The sequence below is a fragment of the Canis lupus genome, chromosome 10 (assembly GCF_048164855.1).
Source record: "Canis lupus baileyi chromosome 10, mCanLup2.hap1, whole genome shotgun sequence".
Lineage (NCBI taxonomy): Eukaryota > Metazoa > Chordata > Mammalia > Carnivora > Canidae > Canis > Canis lupus.
In genome coordinates this window covers 14,358,141-14,382,917 of record NC_132847.1, presented here as the reverse complement: position 1 = coordinate 14,382,917, position 24,777 = coordinate 14,358,141, and the positions used below count along the sequence as shown (strand labels likewise).

The following is a 24,777-nucleotide window of genomic DNA, read 5'->3' as shown; positions in this document are numbered from 1 at the left end:
CCTTCCACAAAAGCATCTGTTCCTGCTGCTGTCACTGCTGTGTCCCTAGATTTCTGTATCCCCTGATTCTGGTGCTGGTCTTGCTGTTGTGAATGCTCTATCACTACCCTGTAGACTCAGCATCATTACAAATCCGCACTCTCCTCTTAGCCTGGAAGATGTGATATCCATCCTTTTTTGTTTCCTGTGGTTGTAAGCCAGGTCTTGCTTCTATTTATATGGGGATTCTCCAGTAACAGGGAGTATGTTCTGGTTCTAGGCATTAAAAAATGTGTAAAGTCCAACAGACAACCTAATCTGACAGTATACAATCTTGCATTTTATCGTTTGATGTTCTTTAGGGGTTACTGAGAAGATTCAGCCTATATAAGAAAATGACACAGGTTGTAAATAAGAAAATAAGCTCTCTAAGTTAAAAGCCACTAGGGGGCACTTTCAGAAAATTGGGAGATGGAAGTTGGGAAGATGCTAGGGTCACTTTTTGCTGTCTGTGTCTTTATCTCTGTGCTTTTGTAATTTTCTCCAGTAGTGGGCATACTTTTTTTTATGGTTCCCTCTCCTGCCTGACAGCCCTTCTCTTTAGCTTGCCTTGCGCACTCTCCACTGTACTCTAGCTCCCTAGACAAGCCTTGTTTCTAGGTTCTAGATAGTAAGAACTGCTACTCCTGGTACTTCGTTCTGTAATGCCTGGCCCAGGCTGATGCTGCTAATCATTGAGGGGCCTTACTCTATACCCTCTGGCATTTCTGCTTTTCCATGACCTGTATCACCAATCCCCTGTATTGAATTAATCTGTTTTAAAGAGCTGTAGTGATTTCTGGTTTCTTGGCAGGATGCCCATGGACCGAACTGATTTTTCATTACCCAGCAAAGATCTACAATCTTTGACATTGTGCTAAATGCTATTCTGAATGATTAGAAAACATTTAGGATAGAGTCAGGTAAATGACCGGTCATACAAAGAGGCAGGGAACTTACCTAGATAGTTAAGGTTAAAGGTAGATGATGGCTGATACCATCTAACTTTCTCTTACAAAGAGCCACGAATGCAAAGGGGAAACAAAGCTACTTCTGAAATCAACATGTGAAGTGTAACTAGGAAATGAGACTGGATATGCAACTTAAAGGACACATGACCTTTGAATGGGTGAATATATGGGGAAGGAGATTCTAAGAAGAGGTATTTAAGCCAAGTAGAAAGGTTAGAGAGTCTATTGCATATCTGAGTAATAGCTTGACTATTGGGTCATTATGGTTGTAGTTTCAAAATAAAAATGAGACTGATAAGAGAATGCTGTAAGTGGAATTTTTGGCCCTATGGGTGGGAGAGGGGGAAGACCTTAGATGGTAAGTTAGAGAATTTGTATTTCATCTGGTAAGAAAAGTCAGAGATTACTCAAGTTTATCAGATTGGCTTAATGGATGTCAATAAAGTGAAGAATTTTCAAGAAGAACTTTTTGAGGAAGTGCCTCTTGTAGAGAATTATGATTCTAGACATACTACATTTGAGATGCTAACAGAAAAATGAAAGTGGAGCAGTTAACTGAGTGGTTAAAAATGAGAAGGACAGTAGGGAAGAGAGAAAAGGGCTAGACCTCCAGGTTGGGGAGTCAGGGGCATAAAGAAGCCACTTTAGATGCAGATACAATGGGGGCTGAGGTATATTTAGGAAGAACCCCTGAACATCTAGGGAGACGTATGGCCTCAGGGACAGAAGAGAAGAGTCAGAGAAGGAGGCTAAAAAGATTTAGTCTAGTGCAGAGCCAGAAGAGGAGGATTTTTGAAAAAAGAGTGTAGAGGTCCTATCTCATCAAGGGCAAGTCAAGAATGGTGGAAGAAGGGCCATGGGCTTGTCAGGTAAGAAATCATTAACTTTGAAGAAGCCATAATTAAAAAGTTTGGCATTGAAAAAACAACACACTAACCCAGAGGCCTCACACTGTTAAAAAAAAAAAAAAATTACAACAGGAAGAAATTTAGCTTTAAGAGAGGAGGGGATGAGTGGACCATGAAAGAGTTTTTCTTGGGAAAAAGAGACACTATTTAAGAGGCAAAAAGGGTGACTACATAGAAAAGTCGGACACAAGAATTAGACTGTGGTTAAAAAAAAAAAAAAGAGTTGAAGTGGGTATTATTCTGCTATTTCTGAACTCATTAAATGTTTCTGTGGCCTGTCCAGGGCCGAGCTATCTTTGGTTCCTCTTCTTACCCCCACATGGACTTGACTGCCAAGCCTGGTTGATTCTGTTTCTTACATATCTGGACAGTCTTTCCATTTCTCCATTTGAGTTTTTGGCCTGTTCATTTGTCTACCAGTGAACTTGAATCCAGCTGGAGATTTTCAGCCTCTCTTTTGATAAAAACAAGTGTTCAACTATTTCCGGGTTTACAATTCTGAATTCTGTGGTACCTCCCAAAGATCGCTGAAGCGCACAGTGTCTCAGCCATTCTCACCAGCCCTCTTAGCACAGGTGTCAGAGTATTTTCATTTTATTGTTTTACTCTCAGAGACTACTAATCTCAGAACAGAAGCATTATTTTTTCTGAATATAAACTTGATACTTTCAACCTTAGAAATACATTTTAAGTCATTTTCAAAACCCACTTTTTCCAACTATACTTCTACCAAGAAGGTAAAAATCACTCAACATATTAGAAGTTTAAACAATGCCATGAATTTGTTAAGAGCAAGGGGGAGAAAAATGACTAATGCAGCTGCCCCTGCACCAGACCTAACAGATTCATCCAGCATGTTTAAGTGTTCAGTAAAACAAGGCTTCTCAGCTTTTGTGAAAATTCTTGGTAAATTTTTTTGGAGCCAGAAGAGGGCAGAATCTTATTTCTTATTTCTAGGTTATAACAAAACCTAAAAGCACAAAAAGAAAGACATGGTGAAAAAGTATCTGATTCCATCTGTAATTTCTGGCTGAGTGAGAACTTTTTCTTTTCTGATTACTGTCTTCAGTGTAGAAGAAATACTTCCATTTTCACAGAAATGGTATAAAAATAAAGATACAGTTTTACCAAATATTCCTGATTCCTTTTGTTATATAAGAAGTCAAAAAAAAAAAAAAAAAGAAGTCAGTAATAGTTTATGATTTGCTTTTTGGTAGGAATGACTCTTAGATGGCTTAAAAATAACTCTTAAATTAATGAAATATAGAAAACATGATTTAGTAGGGCAGACTGAAGTTGAAGATAAGCCCTGAAATTTTCTGCTTTAAGAGTATTTGGCATCCCATCCATCCCAGTCTTAAGGCAAAGGGAAGGGTGAGGGGAGAAAAGAGAAAGAGAAAAAGCATATTCTCTTCATTTTCAGAAAGTATGCAATAAAATTGGGGAGAAGACGCAAAGAGCCATAAGTGATTGTATGTAATCAAACACCAGGGCATGTAACAGGAACTCTTGGCAATTTAGAAAACAGTAGTTTTAAAAGACAGCTTCCTGGGGGGATAGCTGAGCCTGAAACTTAAGTAAGCAGAGTAGAAAAAGAAGTATCTGGCTCAGGAAGTCGATGGGGCAGGGAAGGTGGTCTACAGGACACCAGCCTGGGGGCTAGAGGAGACGGTTTTCTCTTGAAGAATACCCAGGAAACAGGACAGAAGTGAAATTCTGGAACACCTTGAAACATAGGCTGAGGAGTAGAGGCTCAAGACTACAGGTGAGTAGTAGCCACAGTCGATTTTTTTCTGGCAGAGAGTAAGGTGGGATGTGCAGAGAGGAAAGAGTTGAGGCTGAGGAGACCCAAGAAGAGAAGAAGAACATGGGTTAAGGAAATGGCATGAATGTAAAAGAATAAAACTGTCACATTCTTCCAGGGGGCACTCTGGAGTTACTTGCAACAGATTGGAACTGGGGAGTAGGACATCAGGGACAAAGCCAGTCCCATCTGTCTAGTAGAGAACAAGAGCAATGGGCACAGAAGCAGGCCAATGGGGGTATCAGCAAGCATGGATCTGTGCTTTCTGCCTGCTCTCGGAGGCGCAGAGCCGGACGTCAGAGATCTGTAACTTGGCTCATGACATAAGTGTACAGTTGAGCCCAAGCTTCACATCTACTCACAGTGAGACATCTTAACAGGAGGTCTGTGAATGCCCTGGAATTATATCCTATCTGTAGCCATAAGAATCACAGAGGCACTTGAATTCTTAAAAAAAATAAAGGTAGGAATCTTGATTAGGCCAAAGGAATGAATTAGAAGTGAGATTTGTATCTGAAATTTGCTAACGACAATTTTTTTTTTTTATTTAAGTGTGAATAACTTACGCAAATGGGACTTATTTTGCTAATTATGGCAAAACTGTTAAAACCTGCCCTGCTTTCTCTGTTGAGCCCTTCCCCGGGATATACATGATCCCTCTGGCTTCATCCTCATCCTAACCCTCATCCTTAGGCCCATCCAGACTACTACACCTTCTCCGAGACCCATGGACATGATCACTTTTATAATTAAATACTACCCTTTTATCTCAGAGCTGTAAAAAGATTGTTGCTAGTCCTCTCACCAATGCCCTATTGTTAAATTACCAAGTCATATGTATAAATCTGTGAGGAGTAAGTAGAAGAGATCATCTTTGATAATCTCAGAGTATTATTCAACTTAAGACATCTCAGTCTAGTTGTGAAATGTCAACACCTTTATATCTAAGCACCAGGGATTTGTAAAGCAGAAAAGACCTTGACTCCATGAAGTCATATATTACTGCAGAGAATGTTCTGGTCTTTTGTGAAGGGAATTTGGCAATCAGCTTTTCCTTTCATTTTATTTTCATGTAAGTTTTCTGGAGTTTGAATTGTGGGAGAGTGCCTTTGGTTTGTTTTCCTGCAAAACATGAGTTGTGTGTATGGGAAAAACTAGACTTGATATAAAAAACTTAGACCTGTTTAGAGTCACAGTATTTTACTGTAATTCAGGCATATTATTACATTATCACTTAAATACTAAAACTGTCTGTTGGCTTCATGAGTTTGTTTGGTACTTGGTTTGAAACACTGAGAGAGTACATTCCAGAACATAGCCAAGTTGGCTTCAGTTCATGCACAACAGATTGCCTGCTGCAAGTATAAATAACCATTTCTTTAATGGAATCACTTTCATGTTTTTCTTTATATATTTGAGGAAAAATAGAAAATAAAAGTTAGATGAGTGTTATTAGGAGCATTATTTTTCCAACTCTTGGGTTTATTTTAACATTCTTAAAATATTTTTCACTTTGTACTCTTTCTTAGTAAATTGCTTTCTGATAAAACATTTCACTGTTTTCAGCATTCTCTGATTCTTGCCAAAATATAGTTAGAAAAGTATCTCTGCTCGCTCTTTTTGTTATAAGACCAAGTTCCATGTCATGATAGGACTCCAAAAGGAAGAACGTGGTTTCTCAGATTTAGAGTGCCAGCTGAATTGGAATGCTAACAGTAAGAACTGCTTTTTGTAAAAAGTGAATTTGTTTTTCACTCTATACACGTTTTAATACATTTATAGTAACTGTCTGGAGGTTAAGACTGATTCGGTTCTTTTTAGTATAGGCTGTTAGGCAGTAAAAATACGACTATATTTTAAACAAGAAAATGTTCATGTGCCATAATATTTATAGTAAATTATATAACAGTTTTAGATGATGTCGTATGTTACACTATATAAACTCTTTTCTTAAGCCAGACTCTTTGTATATATTATCTTTCAGTGATTGTACACAGTGGTATAGTGTTTCACTTGATACGATTTTAATCACTGTTAGGTTGAACTTGAAAGGAAGTTGGAATCTGCAACTAAGTCTAAACTGCATTACAAGCAGCAGTGGGGACGAGCTTTGAAAGAACTTGCCAGACTTAAACAGGTATGTAGTTTATAGCTGATGATGGATTGTTCTTTTTATGTCTTTTTCCCTTGATTCTTTACAAGTTATGTGTATTTGGCAATATCTCGTATGTTCAAATGCATACATTTCAATCTCCCGGGCTATTTCTGACAGTAGGAGTTTAGGGGCTCTTTAAAAGACTTTTCTTAATTTTTTAACTAAGTCTTTTTTATTTTTTTCTTAAGTTGCCAACTATCGTTCCCAGAAAATTGGGATTAATTTCTTTTACTTTGACTTCTAAGATGGCCTTTTTTTTTTCTCTCTTAGTATTCCTTCCACTGAAAGTACATTTTAGGAGAGAACTTCAGGAATAACTGAAAATTTTTAACATATCCTCCACTGTAACAGCTTATTTTAAATGTTATTCCTAAGACATTTATTCAGTAGAGAAAAGAAATCACAGTTTTGCATAATTTTTCAAGAGTTTAAAAAGTGATAGTAGTTTCCTGATTTTTTTTTTTTTTTTTTTTGGCTTCTTAAATTACTTTTTTCCCCCTCCTTCCTATTCCTTGATAACAAATGCCATAAGGCTCAGGAGAAATTAATCTTATTTTGGGGTAAGATCAAATAAAATGTGAGCAAGGTTTTTTAGAATCCAGCCTACTTGTCCTAACAATTTTAAGGGTCAGTAATGGTTAGCTTATTCTAACTTTTGCCTTTCTTTGAACGGTCACTTTTATTCTGAATGAAATTTGGCACATAGGACCTTTCACATTTCTCTTCATCTGTCTCCATGACCATCAAATGCTATTAAATATCTTTGTGGTATTGTGCTAATCACTTCCTGCCCTCCTAGAGAGTTATGTACAAGACCTCAGGAGAAGAACTAATACAGTTTGCTTTAACAGAGCTCATGGAAGAGCTGAGATTACACAAAGTGACTAGTTTATAAAAGTTCACAGTACTAAGGATAGATGAATGTAACTGCGGGTCTCCTGCATTCAAGCTACTGCCCTAGATTGATAGATGAATGTAAAACTGAAGTCTTTCCCTCAGGGAGCTTGCAATTTAGTAATAGGGAAGAAAATCACAAGTACAACATTTATATTTAGGAGTAAGACCCCTGACAATTAGCATCCAGAGTAATCAGGAGGGGAAAGTATATATATTTAATTGCACTTAAGAAAGGTGCTATGGAAGAGGAGGTAGTTGAGATAGATCTCCAGTGAGTGGGTCGTTATTTAGGACAGTTAGTGAGGGAAATGTTGGAAATAAAACTGATGAAATGATTGTGGCAAACAGGCATGACATTGGAAAGCAGAGACTATACTTGGACCACAGAGGAGGACCCATTGTGGAGAACATTTCGGGGGATAAGGACTGGAACTTCAGTGGGAACAGGACACACAGATTCTTGTAAATTACAGCAAAAACCAAAAAAACATGGTTTTGGTAGATTATGCATAGCACAGGCTACCTGATGATAATGCAGAGTAGAAAGTCAAAATGATGCCAAAGGTTCAAGCTTTACTGCCTGGAAAAGAGTTTTCCAGTATTAAGACGAGAAGGCGATAGGACTTGCAAAGTTGGACATTGTAACTTTTGCAGAGAGAAAGTGAACAAGCAGTCAGAAGAATGGATCTGGTGTGGGGAGGATGATTGGGCTGAAGAAGAGAGGAAAGACTCCCTTGCAGAGGTGAGAATTTAAGCTATGGTGGCCAGAACTGAGCATTCTGGTTTCCAGAAGAATGGAATGAGAGCTGGTTAGAGGCAGCAGCTAGAGAGCAAGAGGGTGATCATGACTGTGATTCCCAGTTCCCCACTTGATGTCATTTAATCCTAACCAAGATCCCTCTGGATCTGGTGATTTTATTTCCATTTTCCAGATGAAAGACACTGAGACTTAGAGCAGTTAAGTCAGGTGCACCTGCTCACACAGATCATGAGCAAGGCAGCCAGGAGGCTTTGGAGCCATCAGACTGGAGCCCAGGCTCTTTACCCTTTATATCATTATCTTTTTATTGCATAGAAGCCAAATAATTCAAGAATTTCAAGAAGAAAGTATGCCAGGGAAAGCCTTAGGGATTTTTGACAAAGTACTGAGGCATGCTTGGTGTGGCACATCCCAGCCAGGGAAATGACATAACTGACTGTGAGATGGACAAGCTCTGATGAAGAGAATTGAGTGACTTTGAGTGGGAAGAAGCTAAAGTCATGATGCCGAGTTACTTAGGTTACATAGGGTACAAAGAGGGGGAGTCCTGAGGAATTGGGAGCAAGGAAGTAATGTGTTTAGAGTAGTTTTTAAAAGTAACAGGATCCAAATTGTCTCAGAGGTGGCACACATGGTGGTTTTAGAACCTGTCATTGGAGTCCTGAGAGGTGAGCTGAATGAATTTGGTTGTACCTCTTAACTACCCTCTGTGACTTGGGTAATTGCTTTTGATTTTTGTTCACCATACAAACCAGGAGACTAATTTCTCATTACAGGTTGTTCCGAGCATTGAATGAGTGGTTTATACAGTATTTAATACAGTGTTTGGTACATTGGATATGATACATGGTAACTGCTAAAACTAGTGTTCAGTGTTATTGATTTTAGTCAATAACTAGCAGGGATCTAATTGGTTAAGAGCTTATGGATATTTTTGAAACAGAAAAACATTGGAGGGAGTTGTGACTACATGTTCTAACAAAGAGTAGCCAACAACAATTTCAGATTTTTTAAGTCTCAGGTAGCTGTGGATGTGGTTATATAGTAATAGCAATAGGGAAGCAGGCAGGATAGTTTGAGTAATAACAATACTTTGTATTTACATGATAGTTTTATAGCTGTTCTTTAGAAAACTGTATAGAAGGAAAAAAAATACCTGAACGTGCAGATAAAGCTGAGTGTTAGGAGGAGAGCTTCCTCAAGCTGGCATATCAAGAGAGGAGAGTGCATTGAGTCGGTCATTCTGTACTCATCTGTCAGCATGTGCTTAATACTGAGAGCCCGGGGTACCGTGGCACAGAGCTAGCCTGTGCTCCACACAGAGCAGTGTCCCCTACCCCTTGGGAATCCTCTGTCCAATTTGGAGGACTGATAACCCGGGCTCTAGCAGGGTGGTGAAAAGTGCAAATGCAGTTAGAGCCTACGTAACACACAGGACGTGTTAGAAAAAAGTAAGAGGACAACGGGCTTCTCAGTGTATTTTGTCCCTCAAAGCTAAGGGAGAAATGTTTCAAAGACAGCATTCCAAATACTACTATTAGATTTGAAAGCATTTTCAGTCTTAAAACCCAGATGGGGAAGGGGTGGAAGATGGTGCCTGCTGCTGAAGAAAAGTTACATGGTGGAGGCTCAGAGACTCAGAATGGTAATGAATTGAAAGGCATTTCCAAAATCAGTAATGAAAAGGTAGAAAAGTATTAGCTGTTGATTAGTGAGGACTTGTTTCTCCAAAGGAAATGCCTTGATTACTGCAGCAAGATTTCATTATAATTGTCACGAAAAGGCTGCCCTTTTGGCCCCTCCCTTCCTTTTACAGGCATCCTTGTACACTTTTGCTGTCTTCTTGCTTTTCCCCATTTCATTCATTCTTTTCCGTTTATCCTTTCTTCCTGTGTATTTTCTACCCTCCTGCCTAAAAACCATTGGGCAAAGTGATTTTTGGCTATTTGTTCTGTTCCTCCTAAGAGAGCGGCTGTCACCACAAAAGTCAGATGCTCCTCTTGGAGTTACTCTATGTATTAAGACATAAACAATGTTACATTACTGGTTCAACTCTAAAGTCTTTCTTCAGGAAAATAGTCCCGTTCTTTCGTTCTTTCGAGTACAGTGATCCTCCTTGCAGACTAATTCTGTTCCTTATCCCACAAACTTTCTGCTTTGGAAACAATACTGTAAACAAACTTTGAGGTCACTAGGAATCACTGATGTTCTACAGACGACTTAAGAAGAAATGCAAGAGCCTTTGTGATTACCATGCTGCATTGTGCTCTGCCACTAAATGTTTTTGCAGGATTAAAATTAATAACTTCGTCAAATAGGCACAATTCATATGTGTGAAAATACAATTTTTTTTCTAGAACTTTTTATTAAAAACACATTTATTGTGTTCAAATATAAATTGGAATCTTCTATCTGCTTTTGTTCAGAGGATTGTTTGTGCAACTTCTTGTTTAAATTGGATTAGTACCATGTTAATTTTACATTGCTTCTGGTCAATAGCCACGGGGCTATAATCTCTGCCAGTAATTTGTCACAGCAAAATCCTCTGGAGGGCCATACAAAACATTTGTGTAGTATGGATTAGACAGGGAAAGCCATATCTTAGATTGTTAATAAATGTTAATGACAAAACCCAGCTGGTAAAGCTTGGAAATAAGATCTAATGCCTGGTCCCTATTGCCAAAAGAATGTTTAAACAGATTTCCATTACTCAAAGGTGACCCAGTATAGTCAATTTGTGAATTAAAAAATCATACTCTTCTAATGACTTAGAAAAAAATCTTTTCTTCTGCTTTACAACCATAAAAATCTGTGTTTCCAAGCTGTAGTTTTTGTTGGTGTTGTTTCTTGCTAACTGGGGAGGCAACAGCTGCAAAATAGAACATAAAGTGGGTCCTAACTTAGAAATAAGGAAATGATACCGAGACATTCTGAATTTGGTATCTTTGATACAGTGGATAGCACAGATCTTAAAGAATTCTGATGGTTAGACGGTTAACGGGAAAATTAGTTTCTTTTTTCCCCCCATGTCCACGAAGGTACATTATCGAAATATTTTTAAACCAAAACCAACACTTGAGTTTCCTTGTTCTTCAGATACTCAAGATTGTCGCCTTACTTGACATTCCTTGTCACCTTAGGAAATAATTGGGTAGAATAAAAAGCAGCTACTTTTAAAAAATGAAGCATGAAGAGGTATGAACTTGTTGCTATAGAAAATCTAACAGTTTCATTATGTCAGATCAATTAAAACTAGGTACATCTGTTCCCAGGACAGGAAACAGGACTAAGATTTTGGGTTAGGATATGGTTCCCTTACCATATTTGTGCACAGTAGATCTGTTTAAAACTAAGCTCTGATATATTTAGTTAAAACAACACAGACTTCATTGGCTGACATCAGCAGTATCTTGTCCAGCCTCCTGCTTATCCACTCAGGGTAATTAATTTGATTAATTTATAAGTAATTTAGCCAAGGATGGGATGTAAATCTTTGTTTAAAAAAACAGTTGGAGGTCCAAGTCTTGGTTAAAAACTGTGTCTTGAAACCATCCAGGCCCTCCTACTGCCTTGTCAGCTCTGGGTTATTTTCAGAAAACTTTACTTGAGTTCCTTAGTTTAGTGGTAAGTTTTTCCCACAGACTTACATGGTATGTGTGAGTGGGAGAGTAAGTAGTGGCCACTTTTTAGCCGCTGTTTAGTCTAGTGTATGCATGTTTACATCTCCTCCCTGGATTTATAGGCAGCTAAGGCAAAATAAAGATTATACTCACTTGATTGAGGAGCCTTTAACCAGAGCACCTGGCAATGGAGAGGATTTCTTTCTCTAAATCTCTAATTTTTGTGCGTGTATGTGTGATTATTGTTAATGCCATATACTTGGAGAAAAATTCAAGGCATTTAAAGCCTTTTCTTCAATGTTTCAGAACTAGAATGTTTCAAGTTTTATAATGTTACAATTTTATAGAGTAACCTAAAACTATAAATTGGCTTTTAGTGTTACTTTCTTCTGCTTGTCATGAAAAACATTGCTAATTGTAAACAAATGCACATTTTGCAACACTGCCTAACACAGAAAATAATAATCGCCAGTCACCATAATCCCCTCCCAGCCATTGTTAACATTTTGGTGTATTTTTGTTGAGCTTTCTTTTCCTTTTTTAATAATTACTTTTTGAAAGATACACATCCTAACAGTACAAAGAGGAAGAAAAGAAAAAAACGGAATACGATTCTTAAACAACTGCAACCCCCACCTTCTATTTTAAGAAACAGCATTATCAGTGCTTTAGAGAAAAGGATCTGTATGCCTTTTCTCAACTGCATCCTCTCCAGAGGTGACTACTGCTTAAATTTGGTATTTATTTTTCCTTTGCTTTCCTTTACTTTTATGTTTTTCAACTTTACATAGATGAGATCATTTTCTTTGAATAATTCTGTTGTCTACCTTATAGGACTCAAAATTGCTTTTAAGATTTAGCTACTTTGAGGAAAGAAGCTGTAGTTCATCTTCATTGGCTTCATTCAAAACCAATATATGAATGTAGCATGATTTATCCGGTCCTTTTTCAGTGGATTTTTTTTTAACAGAATAAGACAACAATGAAGATTTTTGTATGTGTCTGAGTTTCTCTAGTATTTATTTTGAAAACTGGTGTTTCTGGTAATAGGGTTCACTGATTTCTTCTGCTTTGCTAAATATGGCCAAATTACTTTCCAAAGTGGTTGTACAACTTTTCAGCTCCCAGGAGTAATGTGTAATTGTTATTCTTCATACCATGTCCAACATTTGGCTATTATAACATGCATTAATTTTTTCCAGTTTGGTGGGTCTGAAATATTATCACTTTGTGGCTTCAATTTTCATAATCCATGATTACTACTTTGGAGCATCTTTTATTAACCACTTGCATGGTTTTTAGGTCTCTTGCTCAATAGAAGTAAGTCAATAGGTCATCTAGATTTTCAAATCACTAGAAGCCAAATTTAAAATAACAGCTATCACTCTGTTCTAGAAAAAAGGTGATATGATGGACAATGATGGTAGAGAATTGAAATCTTCTGAATGATACAGAAATTCTAGATGTGAAAGGATTTTAAATGCAGTATAAAATTCAATAGATGAATTAATAGCAGATTGGATATAGGAACCAAGCATATATAAACTGAAGTCAATAAAAAAGCATCCGAACTGAAAGTGGGAGCTGGGGGGGAAGATGGAAACTATAGCAAAGAACATGAACAACATGTGGCATAGAGAATGAGACTGCCTTGTGTGTGTGTGTGTGTGTGTAACTATGTACCCTGTCTAAGACCATTTGGGCTGCCATAACGAAATACCAAACAACAGACATTGGTTTCTCACAGTTCTGGAGGCTGGAAGGCCAAGATCAAGGTGGCAGCCAGCATGGTCAGATTCTGTATCTAGTGAGGGCCTGCTTCCAAGTTCATAAATGGCAACCTTTTTGCTGTGTCCTCATGTGGTAGAGGGGCCAGTGAGCACTCGGGGTCTCCTTTATAGGGGCAATAATCCCATTTATGAGGGCTCGCCTTCATGAACTAATTACCTCCCAAAGGCCCCATCCCCTAACAGCTCAAAATGAGGATTAGGTTTCATTACACACATTTCTCCAGCTATCTGAAAGTAGAGAGTTCCTGTGAAACTTATTGGAAGTCGAAATAATGCAAAGCAGAGAGTATCCCCAACTTCCCCACAGTTGGTGTTACACCACTTAGCTTTTACAAAAGACCTACATTAGTATGGAAATAGATTTTTCCTAGTAGTAAAAATCCTCTTAGGATTTGTTTAGCAAAAACTGGTACTAATGTAGATTTTTCATAACAGTAAAGCAGTATGATACTACCTTTCAAAAAGGGAAACCAATATGCATTTGGAGGAGACACAAATATTAAGACTCCAGCAAGCCCTCAGAAGACATCAGAATGGGAGAGAAGGGAGTATTTTAAGACAGACTAGGTGAGAATTCTCTAAAAGTGAAAAAGGTATCAGTTTATAGATTCAAGAATATTTATGAACCCTAAGCAGGATAAATATGAGGTAAACAGTACCTAGATTCATCATAGTAAAGTTGTCAAAAAAGCACCGTGAAAACCTTAAGGGATGGGAGTACAGGAAGACTTGGCCTTCACAGAAGCAACAGTAAGACTGTCAGATGACTTTACCACAGCAGCATAGGAATTCATAACATCCTTGAAGTACTGACAGAGGATTAACTGCCAACCTCACGTTCTATGTGTTCTTCATAAAGAACAGTAACATAAGACTTTTCAGACTTAACGAAAACTGGGAGACTGTCATGGTAAACCTAAAGTAAAAATAGGTTTTCTCTAGGCAGAAGGAAAATGATCCCAGATGAAAACAGGAGAATAAATAGTTGTTGATGGGAGGAAACAACACTCACAGCATTGGTTGGGTTTAAGATATATGTAGAAATAAAATTCAGGACAAAAATCCAGAAGAACAAAAGTAGAAAAGATACGAAGGAACAAATAGAATTAAAATGTTGCAAGTATGTTCCTTTATTTGTGAAGTTGTCAAAGTGGTCCTGATCTGTATTATTTCTAAAAGGACAGTGAAAATGACTAAGCAGCTGATGGGGTGGGGGTGGGGGATGGAATGACAAAGGATTAACTAAAAAAAAAAAGACCAGAGGAGAGAATAACATCAAAAAGAGGGATCAAACATAGATCATCCTAACACAAAGATTTAAACCATTTATATCACCAATTGCTTTAAATATAAATGGACTAAATACTGTTATTAGAGACAAATATTACATGAAAAACTAAAAAATATAGCAGAATGCTACTTAGAAGGGACACAGCTTAAATCTAAGGATACAGAATGGATAAATTTTGAAAAGGGAAAAGTATCTATCATATTAATACTAATCATAAAGATGGTCTAGCACTACTTGTATCAGGCAAAGTAAACTTCAGGGCAAGAGGCGTTGCCGTAAATTGTTCATCAATTCACTGGGAAGATGACAACATTTCTACATGTTCTGTGTGTACCTGGCAATAGCCACAGATTCATATAAAGCAATGTGTTGAGAATTAAAAAGGGGCAACCATCTTGGATCCCCTCCTTCGAGAGCTTTCTACTATGGTTCAGTAAACTTTAAAAAAAAAAAAACTAAAAGGAAAAGTAAAGTAGACAAGTTCATAATGGTAATTTTACTGTAACTCTTGGCAAGTGATAGAGCAAACAAGAAAATTAGTAAAGATTTAGGATAGACAACACAACCCTTGGTATATGTAGAGTATTTCATCAGAAAAGTCTAAACATGTATTCTAGTACACATGGACCACATAGCCACATTGCTCATACGCAAGATCAGACTACTCAACAAATTTCAGAAGATTGTAATTTAGAGTATCTTCTGTCCACAGGGAGATTAAGCTAGAAATTACTAATGAAAAGAGAATATCCCCAAATGATTGAAAATAAGGTAGTATACTTCCAATTACCCATAGCTAAACTGAAAGCCACAAGCAAAATTAGAAAATGTTTTGAACCAAGAAATACAGCATATCAAGACAGGAGATGTAATGACTTAGTAGAATTAAGTGAGTTTAGCAAGTTTGCTGGAAACCAAATCAGTATGTAATATCAACATTAATTCTCTGTACCAGAGCCAATTAGAAAATGAGAATCTAAAAACTCTGCCATTTACTATAACATCTAAAAAGAAGAAATACCTAGGAGCATATTCTAAGAAAGTTGTTACCTTAGTATAAAGAGAATTATAAAGTATTAAGTGAAATTAAATGAGATCTAAATAATTAAAGAAATAGACAATGTTTACTGTTTGAAGACTCAGTATTATAAAGATAAAGGTTTTGGCCAAGGTATTCAGAAGATTAAGCATAATCATAAATCCCAGGAGCCTGTTTTTTTAGTCATAGAAACTGAGACTTATATGAAAATGTAGAAGACTTATACCATCACTTATCAAGAGTTATTATTTTAAAAGTTACGGTATTAAGGCAGTATGATTTAATGCAAGGACAGAAATCAATCACATTAGAGAGTCCATAAACAAACCCAAATATATATATATATATATATATATAGACAGAAGTGTGTGAATGGTGTTACTGCCAAGCAGTAGGAGATATTTTTTTAGTAATGTTGCCATGTCAGTTGGAGCTCTATATGGGGGGGGGGGGGGAAATAAAAGAAACTTGATCTCACACATACTTAAAACCAACTGCATATGAATTGATCTAAATGAACCTTCAAGATGGTATAAAAGAACATCTTCATACAAGAGTTGCTTCAAGACTGAGGCAGGCAAAAATTCCCTTAAATTGTACATAAAAGGCACTAGCCAAAAAAGAATAGATAAAGGACCCCTGGGTGGCGTAGTGGTTGAGCTTCTGCCTTAGCTCTGGGCGTGATCTCAAGGTCTGGGAGTCCCGCATCGGGCTCCCTGTGAGGAGTCTGCTTCTCCCTCTGCCTGTGTCTCTGCCTCTCTCTGTGTGTCTCTCATGAATAAATAAAATCTTAAAAAAAAAAAAAAGATAAATTTGGACTATGTTAAAATTAAGTCAAATATCCTTACAGGAATGAAAAGACAAGACCAAACTAGTAGAAAATATTTGAAATTCAACCAACAAAAGACTTACTCCTATATATATAAAGAACTATGAATATAGCAGTAAGGAAAAACACATAGCCAAATAGAGCCAAGTGCCAAATGGTTGAACAGAAACTTTACAAAAGAGTGCCATTAAAAATATTAAACCATGTTCAACCTAATTAGGTTTTGAAAAAGGTGCAAAATAAATTTACAGTGAGATATCACCGCATAACCTATCAGAATGGTTTAAATGGCAAAAAAAAAAAAAAAAGTTATATTACCGAATGCTGGTAAAAATACAGAGCATTAGAGTGCTCACAGAGAAGTATAAATGAGTACTACTACTTTGAAAACTATTTGACAGTACTTACTAAAACTGAAATTCTCCTCCCCTAGGGCCCTTCTGATTGAATCCTAGGTACATACCCAATAGAAAGGCATACAAACATGGGCTCATAGACACGTCCAGTCATGTTCACATCAGCATTAGAGAACAAAACTACAAAGTAACCAAACGTCCCTTAACAGTGGAATGAATAGATTACATATTCATCCAATATAATACTGTGTAGTAATGGCAGTCATCAACTATACCAAATACAAATGAATCTGCAAAACAATGTTACTAACTTGAAGAAGCCAAACACAAAGTAATACATACAATTCCATTGCTATGAAATTCAAGCAGTCAAAATTTATTTGTGGTATTAGAAATTAGGGTAGTAGTTACCTTAAGGAGTGGTTAGTGGCTGGGAGGAAGCACAGAGGGATTTCTGGGGTTCTGAATACCTTCTGTTTCTTGATCTGCATGGAGTAGTTTGCTTTGTAAAATGTTAGCACAATGGACATTTGTCATCTGGCATTTTACCATTATTCAGAAAATGTTTATGTTGGAAAAAGAGAACGACATATACCTACTAACTCTCCCCTATGGGAGTTGTGTCCGAAAGAAAGAAAAGCACCTGTCCCTTAAGAAATATGTTCAAAGAACCATGAGCTAACTCTGTTAGATGATAGGATGTTTTACCGCAGTGTTGCTTGTAGTACCCAAAGTCTGCTATTGAGAGACCGGTTGAATAAATTATCGAATATCCATATTGTAGAAGGTTGCACGTTTGTTTTTTAAAGAAATTTTATCATATGTGTAGAGATTCTTGTGTAAACTTAGAGATAAAAGGAGAAAGGCATATTATTACCAAAGGTGGAAGTAGAATTAGTGACGAGGTGAAGACAGATAATTCCATTTTTCATGGCATATCTTTGTATAATTAACCATTTCTTAGGTGCTTTTACCACTGGTCCTTGTGGCAACTCATTTTCCTGCCTTCACCTTCTGTTACCTTATAGTATTTAGCTAACCTTCACTGACTGGGCCTGGAATCATTGTAGCTTACTAGACAACACAACTTTTCAGGAGAACCTTGGCCTTTCAAGGTAGTATGTGACTCAGAAGTACAGCGCAAGGCTGCATCATGATAGGTACTAATAGGATTATGATCACAAGTCCAGGTCCTGCAAAGTAGATTTACCACTAAAACATCAGAGTTCTGGCTTGTTTCTTTCTTTCAAGCGGGAACAAGAAAGTCAAATGGCTCGTCTCAAAAAACAGCAGGAAGAATTGGAACAGATGAGACTACGTTACCTGGCTGCAGAGGAAAAAGATACGGTGAAGACCGAGAGACAAGAGTTGTTGGATATAAGGAATGAATTAAACAGGTATGATAACCAAAAAAGGCCCCCTTTTTTCTATACAGAAACAAGTTTCAGTAAGAGAACCTCAGCCATTGGTCCAGGGCGGATTCCATGTCAGGGCCATCAAGAATAAAGGAGATCACGTACCTAGTGTAGTCAGGGCACTGACAGAATCAGACATCTACACTGAAGACCATTACACTCAATTTATTGCCATGAGTGTAGCTGTGTTTAGCTTTCTCAGTCCTATTCATAGTGTACTTTAAATTTTATTTTGTGTGACTGTTGTAGGATTGTTGTTACTATTTCAAAGTAATTGATTATACTGAAATTTTAATAACCTAAAATATTACTTAAAACCTATTTATATTATTAATCCTAAATTACTCATACTTATTCAGCCCTTAGTGTGTGCCAGGTACTATATAATAAAAAAAAAAAAAAAAAGAAGAAAGCATTTATCTTGAAAGCAACTTTTTTTGAGGAAGATACCCCATTTAGAGACGAAGAACCTGCTGATTAGAGATTTAAGTACCAAGGTCATGGAGCCGGAGTACAAATATGATTTTATGGCAATTAAAAAAAATATGTATTTTAGAGAAAGAGTCAGTGTGGGGAGGGCCCAGAGGGAGAGGGAAAGGGAGAGATTCTCAAGCAGACTCCACATTGAGTGCAGAGCATGACACGAGGCTTAATCTCACAGCCCTGAGATCATGACCTGAAGCAAAACCAACAATCAGATGCTTAACCAGCTGAGCCACCCAGGTGTTCCTATGGCTATATTTTTAATTATCAACACTGTAGTTCTTAGTAATGTCATGTTCATCTTAGTGACAATTTCAGCAGTATCTTATGTTAGAAAAACTATCATTAGCAAGCAGCGTAAAAAGTTCTTTTTGGAGGGGAATTTGGGGGAAGACTTTTTAACTGAGTTTATCATGACACTAGTATTTTTGTTTCAGCAAAGACTACTGTCTTAGCTTGGGCTACTGATCACCATAGATTAGGTGGCTTCAACAACAGAAATTTTCTCATAGTTCTAGAGGCTACAGGTTCTAGATCTACCTGCCAGCATGGTTAGATTCCGTGAGGACCTGCTGGCTTATCCATAGCTGCCACACTGGGGCGAGGGAGCAATCTCCTTTGTGACTCTTCTCATGAGACTGCTATCCCATCATGAGGTCCCCTTATGATTTTATCTAAACGTCATCATCTCCCAAAGGCCTTTTCTCCAAATACCATCACATTAGGGGTTAGAGCTTCAGCATACTAACTATGGGGAGTACAAAATTCAGTCCATATCACCTACATTTGACACCTGCATTTACTCTATCAGGTCTTTTCAGTATTTACAATACTAATATACATTAGTATATTAGTCTTTTCCAATATCCATTGGAAAAGGTCAAGTGCCATCTACAGGGCTCAATTTTGGCTATCTTTCTCTTTTTATTCAGCAGATAATTGGTGTCCACAGAGTGCTGTAGACATGGAAGATGTTATAAATAACGTGATCCTTGCCTTCTAAAATGTTGCTGTCGTATGTATAGAGTAGGGATAATCTATCACTTGTGTAAAAATTCTGTTTATCCTAAATGCATAAACAGATGAACAAGAACATGGTTGGGCTTTTTCATACATAGTTTGATGTTGTATATTATTAGTTTGCATAGCGGACCTCTTTCTCCAAGAAAGCTGTAAGAATTAAAGTAGAGGGATCGTCCATACTGATTGCTCTAATTTGTACAACTATCCCGTTTAACCACTTGATTGCCACCCCAGTCCCAAAGCACAGTGCTTTTATGACACTTAGGCTTTTTGTCTTAGAACAGATGGAGGTGTTTGAGGTCCTTCTTGGACTCAATAATTCAGTTTCCTGTTCTTTTGTGGGGATCTGAGAGGGTCACCTGAACACACCAAAGTGTCATACTATCAACAGTCCTGTACCCTTTCCGGTGCCCAGTCCTCCTTGTTTGTTAGAGCAGGACTCTCCTCACAGGCTCCTCTGCCTCTCCCCAACTCTGCAGAAATTTAGAAGTGGATTTGGTCCTCGTTGGCATACTTATTCTGAAGACCATCCAGAAGCAGGGGCTTAGACTCAACTGCTTCATCCTTCTTATTTTATAAAGATAAAATTTAGGAGTAGTTGCAAATTAAAACATTTTTGTAGCCACTTGCATAGAAGAGTATGAAGTTATCTCTTAATTGTACATTTTCAGTTAGATTAAAACGTACTCCACTGTCCCAAGTTGGTGTTACTATCACCTAGGAAAGTACACTAAGTATGCTGAACATTCATAAGGCCATGTGATTAACAGTATTCGATTGGAAATACCCAAATCCCAGTGTGGTAGCTGCTTTCTGTTCTCTGGCTCCTGGATGAGACATCCCAAACATACAAAGTCTTAAAATGTACATGCCTCTGAGAGGGGCGTTCACGTCGAAGCAGTGTCACTTTCCATAAATACTTAGTGATGTAAGCTCTGTAATAGAGTTTTCTTGAGTCACTGCAGTATCCTAAACTCCTAGCACTGTTTGGAACAAATAGGTATTTGTTGAGTGCCTTAAGAAAATTTTGTTCAAAACTACAAAAACAAGGATTTACTAACAGCCTAAAGACCAGCAATAAAGGATGGTTAAGTAAGGGTACATCCAAGTGAAAGAATGCTGTGACACCCTTTACAAGACACATAAAAATGTAGGAAAACATTCATTGTACCAGTAAGTGAAAAAAAGTAGTATACAGCTTTGCCTATATCCTATCGCTAATTTTTTAGAAAAATATTTAAGATGCATGTGCATTTTTTAATTGAAAAATACGAGAATTATTACTTTGAATGCTTATCTCTGGATAAGATAGTCACAGTCTTATTTTCTGTTTTACACATTGCTAGAACTGCAGTTTTTATTATATATTTTGCAATTAGAAAAACAAGTATTGTTTTCAAAACTGTCTTTTATGAGCATGCTAACTCTGGCTAGCCGAGTAGAAGACTGGCTTTTGTGGTCTTCCTAAAAATAATACTACAGGCATAATTTACCATTAAATCATTTTTTAAAATGGTATTAACTAAAAAAAAATAAAAAACCAGAACACCACTTGTTGCTTGCTAGAGTGGCATTTGTTCTTGACTTCTCAGGTTAAGGCAGCAGGAACAGAAACAGTACCAGGATTCCAGAGAGATTGCAAGCGGAAAAATGGACAGCCCACGTGGCAATGCCCTGGAAGAAGGTTTGGATGATTATTTGACTCGACTCATAGAAGAAAGGGATACTTTGATGAGGACGGGTGTGTATAATCACGAGGATCGAATAATAAGTGAATTAGACCGACAGATCAGAGAGGTTTTGGCAAAAAACAATGCCAGTAATTAATAACATTTGGAAAATCTTTACAGAGACTCCAGGCCTAAATTTTAATTTCATTGTAAAACCCTCGAAAGAAGGGAAAATGGATGTTTCAAAATCAATTTTCAATTTTTTATAAGCAAAATTTTGTATGTTATTGTACAGTATTTATTTGATTTTATTTACTGTATGCTACCTCTCCCACTCTGGTTTTATTTGTAATTGCATTTTATACACTCATTTTAAATGACTTTTCAGTGTTTCTCATAATTTATAATTTCATGGCTAACTTTCAAAACAGCTTTTCACGAGATTTGTCCTTAGAGAAATGACTGCAGTAATTTCTAGTTGTATAATTTTTCATGTTGAGCCAAAAGAGTATATTTTGCACTTTAAAAATGCTGCGTCCTATTCATTTGAATATAGCTATCTCAAAAGTTGAGGCCAATTGTAAACAATTTTTTTTTCACTTTAGACAGTCTGAGTTTTTAACTTATAACATTTGCATGTGACAAGTTTGAAAACAAAGCAGGATCAATGCAGAGAAGCTGAAAGATCTGAATGATAAACTAGGGATTAATTTAAATAAAGCTAATACAGAGTGAACATGTTTCAATACCCATTGAATTTCCATATTTTCCTTGTGCTCCTTTCAGGAAAATGAAAGTCATAGTTGAAAAAAGTACTTGTCTGCCCATCTCTTTCCAAGATTGTATTATTTTGTTTTCTTGAAAAGATGGATTTTTTATTTTCCAATACGAGTAATGCTTGTTGTTAACCCAGACCCTTTGTAATGTAACAGGAAGACAGACACAAAGGCTTCTGCTGAGAAAGAAGCGCGGAAAAACGACTATTTTGTATTCCCCCTAATTTTAATCAATTGGCTTTTAAAGTACCCAAGATTAAGTCATTCGATTTCTGTCCTGCCCTGTGTCTACAAACTTCTTAGAATTCCTGTGCATTGTTTTCACAGCATTTGCCCTCAGGGCGACACTTTCCATCTCCTTTTACAGGGTTTGTTAGCAAATTCACAGATTATCTGAGTCTTAAGATAGATGTAGTTTAAAACTTCTGATTCCCAAATATAATAAATTTAAATGTACTTTAGGAAACATATAGCACTCACGAAGAACTTCCAAAAAGCATGTTTCCAAAAAAGCAGAATAGGCTGTTTGGAAACATGATAGTTTTCTATTGTTTTCAAAGAGGTATATTTTTTGGAGGAAAGGAAAGCCCTGTAAGCATTATATGTTTTGTTTCCTTAATAACAAAGTATTAACCTTCTTAAAACAACCCAGCAGTAAATAACAGAGAACTAAATGACTGAGTGAGAGATTAAGGGCTACATGAGTTACAGCAGGAATGTGAAATATTAATTATGGTTAGACCTTTCTCTCGCTGATTCTCCTGCCACATGAACTTCTGGAGGTCTCTGGGCAGTAAATGGCACTGGGCCCTTCACCTGCTTTATGCGCCCCGTGTGACTGTTTCCCAACACTAGAGGGGGCCTCGGATCCGGAGAAACAGAAAGGACTCTTCTGACCGGTGTGTGGTTCACTTGCCCCTCTGTCAGGCCATGTCCTGCTCCGTAACTTAAATAAAAAGTCACAGTCCTGCGCCCGGTGAGCTGAGCAGTCTGTGACTTCTGCTTCTCCGCAGAATCAGCAGGTGACTGGCACTTCCAGCCGCTCTAAGGGGCTGCTGTGGCCCCTATTTCTATAGGCTTGACAGTTGGGTACATCTGAAGTTTTAAATCCTTCTGGTAGTCCCTCAGCAACAGCCATGTCCTGTGTAAGGATCCTGGGTATTCCAAGTTACTCTGAGTGTTTGCGAGTTGAGGGTTGCCACAACAGATGAATGAAGGGGGGGTTGTCAGGTTCCTCATTACTCTTTTCCTCAGGTTATCGCACCATGAGGTTTCGTACCTCACAGGTATCGTACCTCGCAGATGTTTGTGGCTCCTTGACACGGACAGTCTCTCTCCTGAGGCTGGCACACCCTCCCTCACCCATGGAAGGATCTGTCAGGTTATCCTGGTTGACGGGGTACCTTATCTGTAAACCTGAAGAGTTCCTTTGCCTGTGCAGCCCAGTAATTTCTATCCCACTTCCAGATGTGGGAGTTGGAGTCAGTTTCAAGGACATATTGGGGCAGACATCAGTCCAGTCTGACCAGTGACTTTGCTGCCCACATACTGTTCTGTCCAGATGCTGCCCAACCTGAATGTCACTGCTCAGTACCCAGCACACATTGCCTGCTCTTGCAGTCTGAAAAATGGTTTTCTGTGAGCTGTGTGGTGAATTTTAAAACCTGGCCTCTTATACCATTAGGTCCACCTTTACTGAATAGCCAACTTGATTTTTTTTTTTTTAATCGATAAAGTTCACAACCACAAAATTCACTTTTTTTAAAGGATACAATTCTATGGTTTTTAGGGATATTCTCATGATTGTGCAGCCATCACCACGATATAATTCTAGAACATTTTCATCAACCCCAAAGGAAACCCCATGGGGATTAGCAAGTCAGTCCCCATGCTCCCCTCTGCCTAGCTCCTGGCGACCACTAATCCACTTTCTATATCTTAGGCTTTGGCTATTCTGGGCATTTATGTAAGTGAAGTATTTAAAACTGGAAATAATAAAAAACCTGAAGTAATTTTCTATAACCAGTTCCTATGGTATACATTTTATCAGATGGTGAATGAAGTGGTAACAGATCCAGAAGGCTAAAATAAGGGTATAACATGTCAATCTATTAAGACGATAGCTCCAGTCTTAACTATCAATTACCTCCTAAGCAGGGATGAGCACTTGTCGTAAAAGGTGAAAAATGTTCTGCTGTAACAGCCCTGAGCAATCCCATGGTGCTGGCAATGACTTACTGATACAGGCATGGGTCAGGCCCCTGGCATCATATCCAAAGTGCATGCTGCCCCCATGTTTTGCCGAGTTTTGCAATAATGAGAAGCATGGTTAACCACAAAGTATGCTCAGTGAGGACAGACAACAGGTCCAGCTTATTTTCTGCCATCTGCCAGGACTAAAATAATGCCTGCCACATGTAGTCACTGAGTACTTGTTGTAGTCATGAAGAAATAAGGAAAGATTCTGTATGGTTTCCCAGTCAAAAGACATAAAAAATTAACTGTGATGGAGATGCTAGGAAAACAGGCTCTTCTGACCTTCGGCCCCAGGTCCTGCTGAAGTCGAGGACTATTTTTTGTTGCACTGTCATGCTTTTCAAAACTGTGCTTCAAATGCTGTGAGACAGAGTGAGTCCAGATTACCAGGGGCTGGGGCAGAGACTGAGAACGAGTGAGTGCTGAGGGGGGACAGAATTTGTTTGTGATGAAAATGTTCTGGATTAGGTAGAGTGGGAATGGTTGCACAGCCCTGCCTATAATATATTTAATGCCAGTGAATTGAATTAGGCACTTAAAGATGGTTAAGACTTTATGTACATGTATTTTACCATAGTTAAAAAAAAAAACTTCATGTCTGTCTATCTAGTGCTTTCATGCTGGCAATTTTCTGCATGTGAGTTGCCAGCCAAGCCATTCTGGAGGATCCTATCTTCTCATTCCCTGGCTGTAGGAATGGAACAGACACTTTGTTA

The 24,777-nt window shown here is 37.7% G+C and overlaps 1 protein-coding gene across 9 annotated transcripts in view; it reads left to right on the top strand.

Moving 5' to 3' along the window:
• Nucleotides 1–21,765, top strand: part of CEP120 (centrosomal protein 120) — a 119,797-nt gene extending 98,032 nt beyond the window's left edge. For 7 of the 9 annotated variants that reach the window (XM_072840778.1, XM_072840775.1, XM_072840777.1 and 4 more), the window contains 3 exons: nucleotides 5,740–5,838; nucleotides 17,690–17,835; nucleotides 20,952–21,765. In XM_072840778.1, coding sequence (XP_072696879.1) covers nucleotides 5,740–5,838; nucleotides 17,690–17,835; nucleotides 20,952–21,186 — 480 coding nt within the window. In that variant the 3' untranslated portion in view covers nucleotides 21,187–21,765. Of the gene's footprint in view, nucleotides 1–5,739; nucleotides 5,839–7,407; nucleotides 17,836–20,951 lie in introns of those variants that run through there. The other 2 variants (XM_072840779.1, XM_072840780.1) reach the window with 2 other exon arrangements.
• The last annotated feature ends 3,012 nt before the right edge of the window (nucleotides 21,766–24,777 follow it).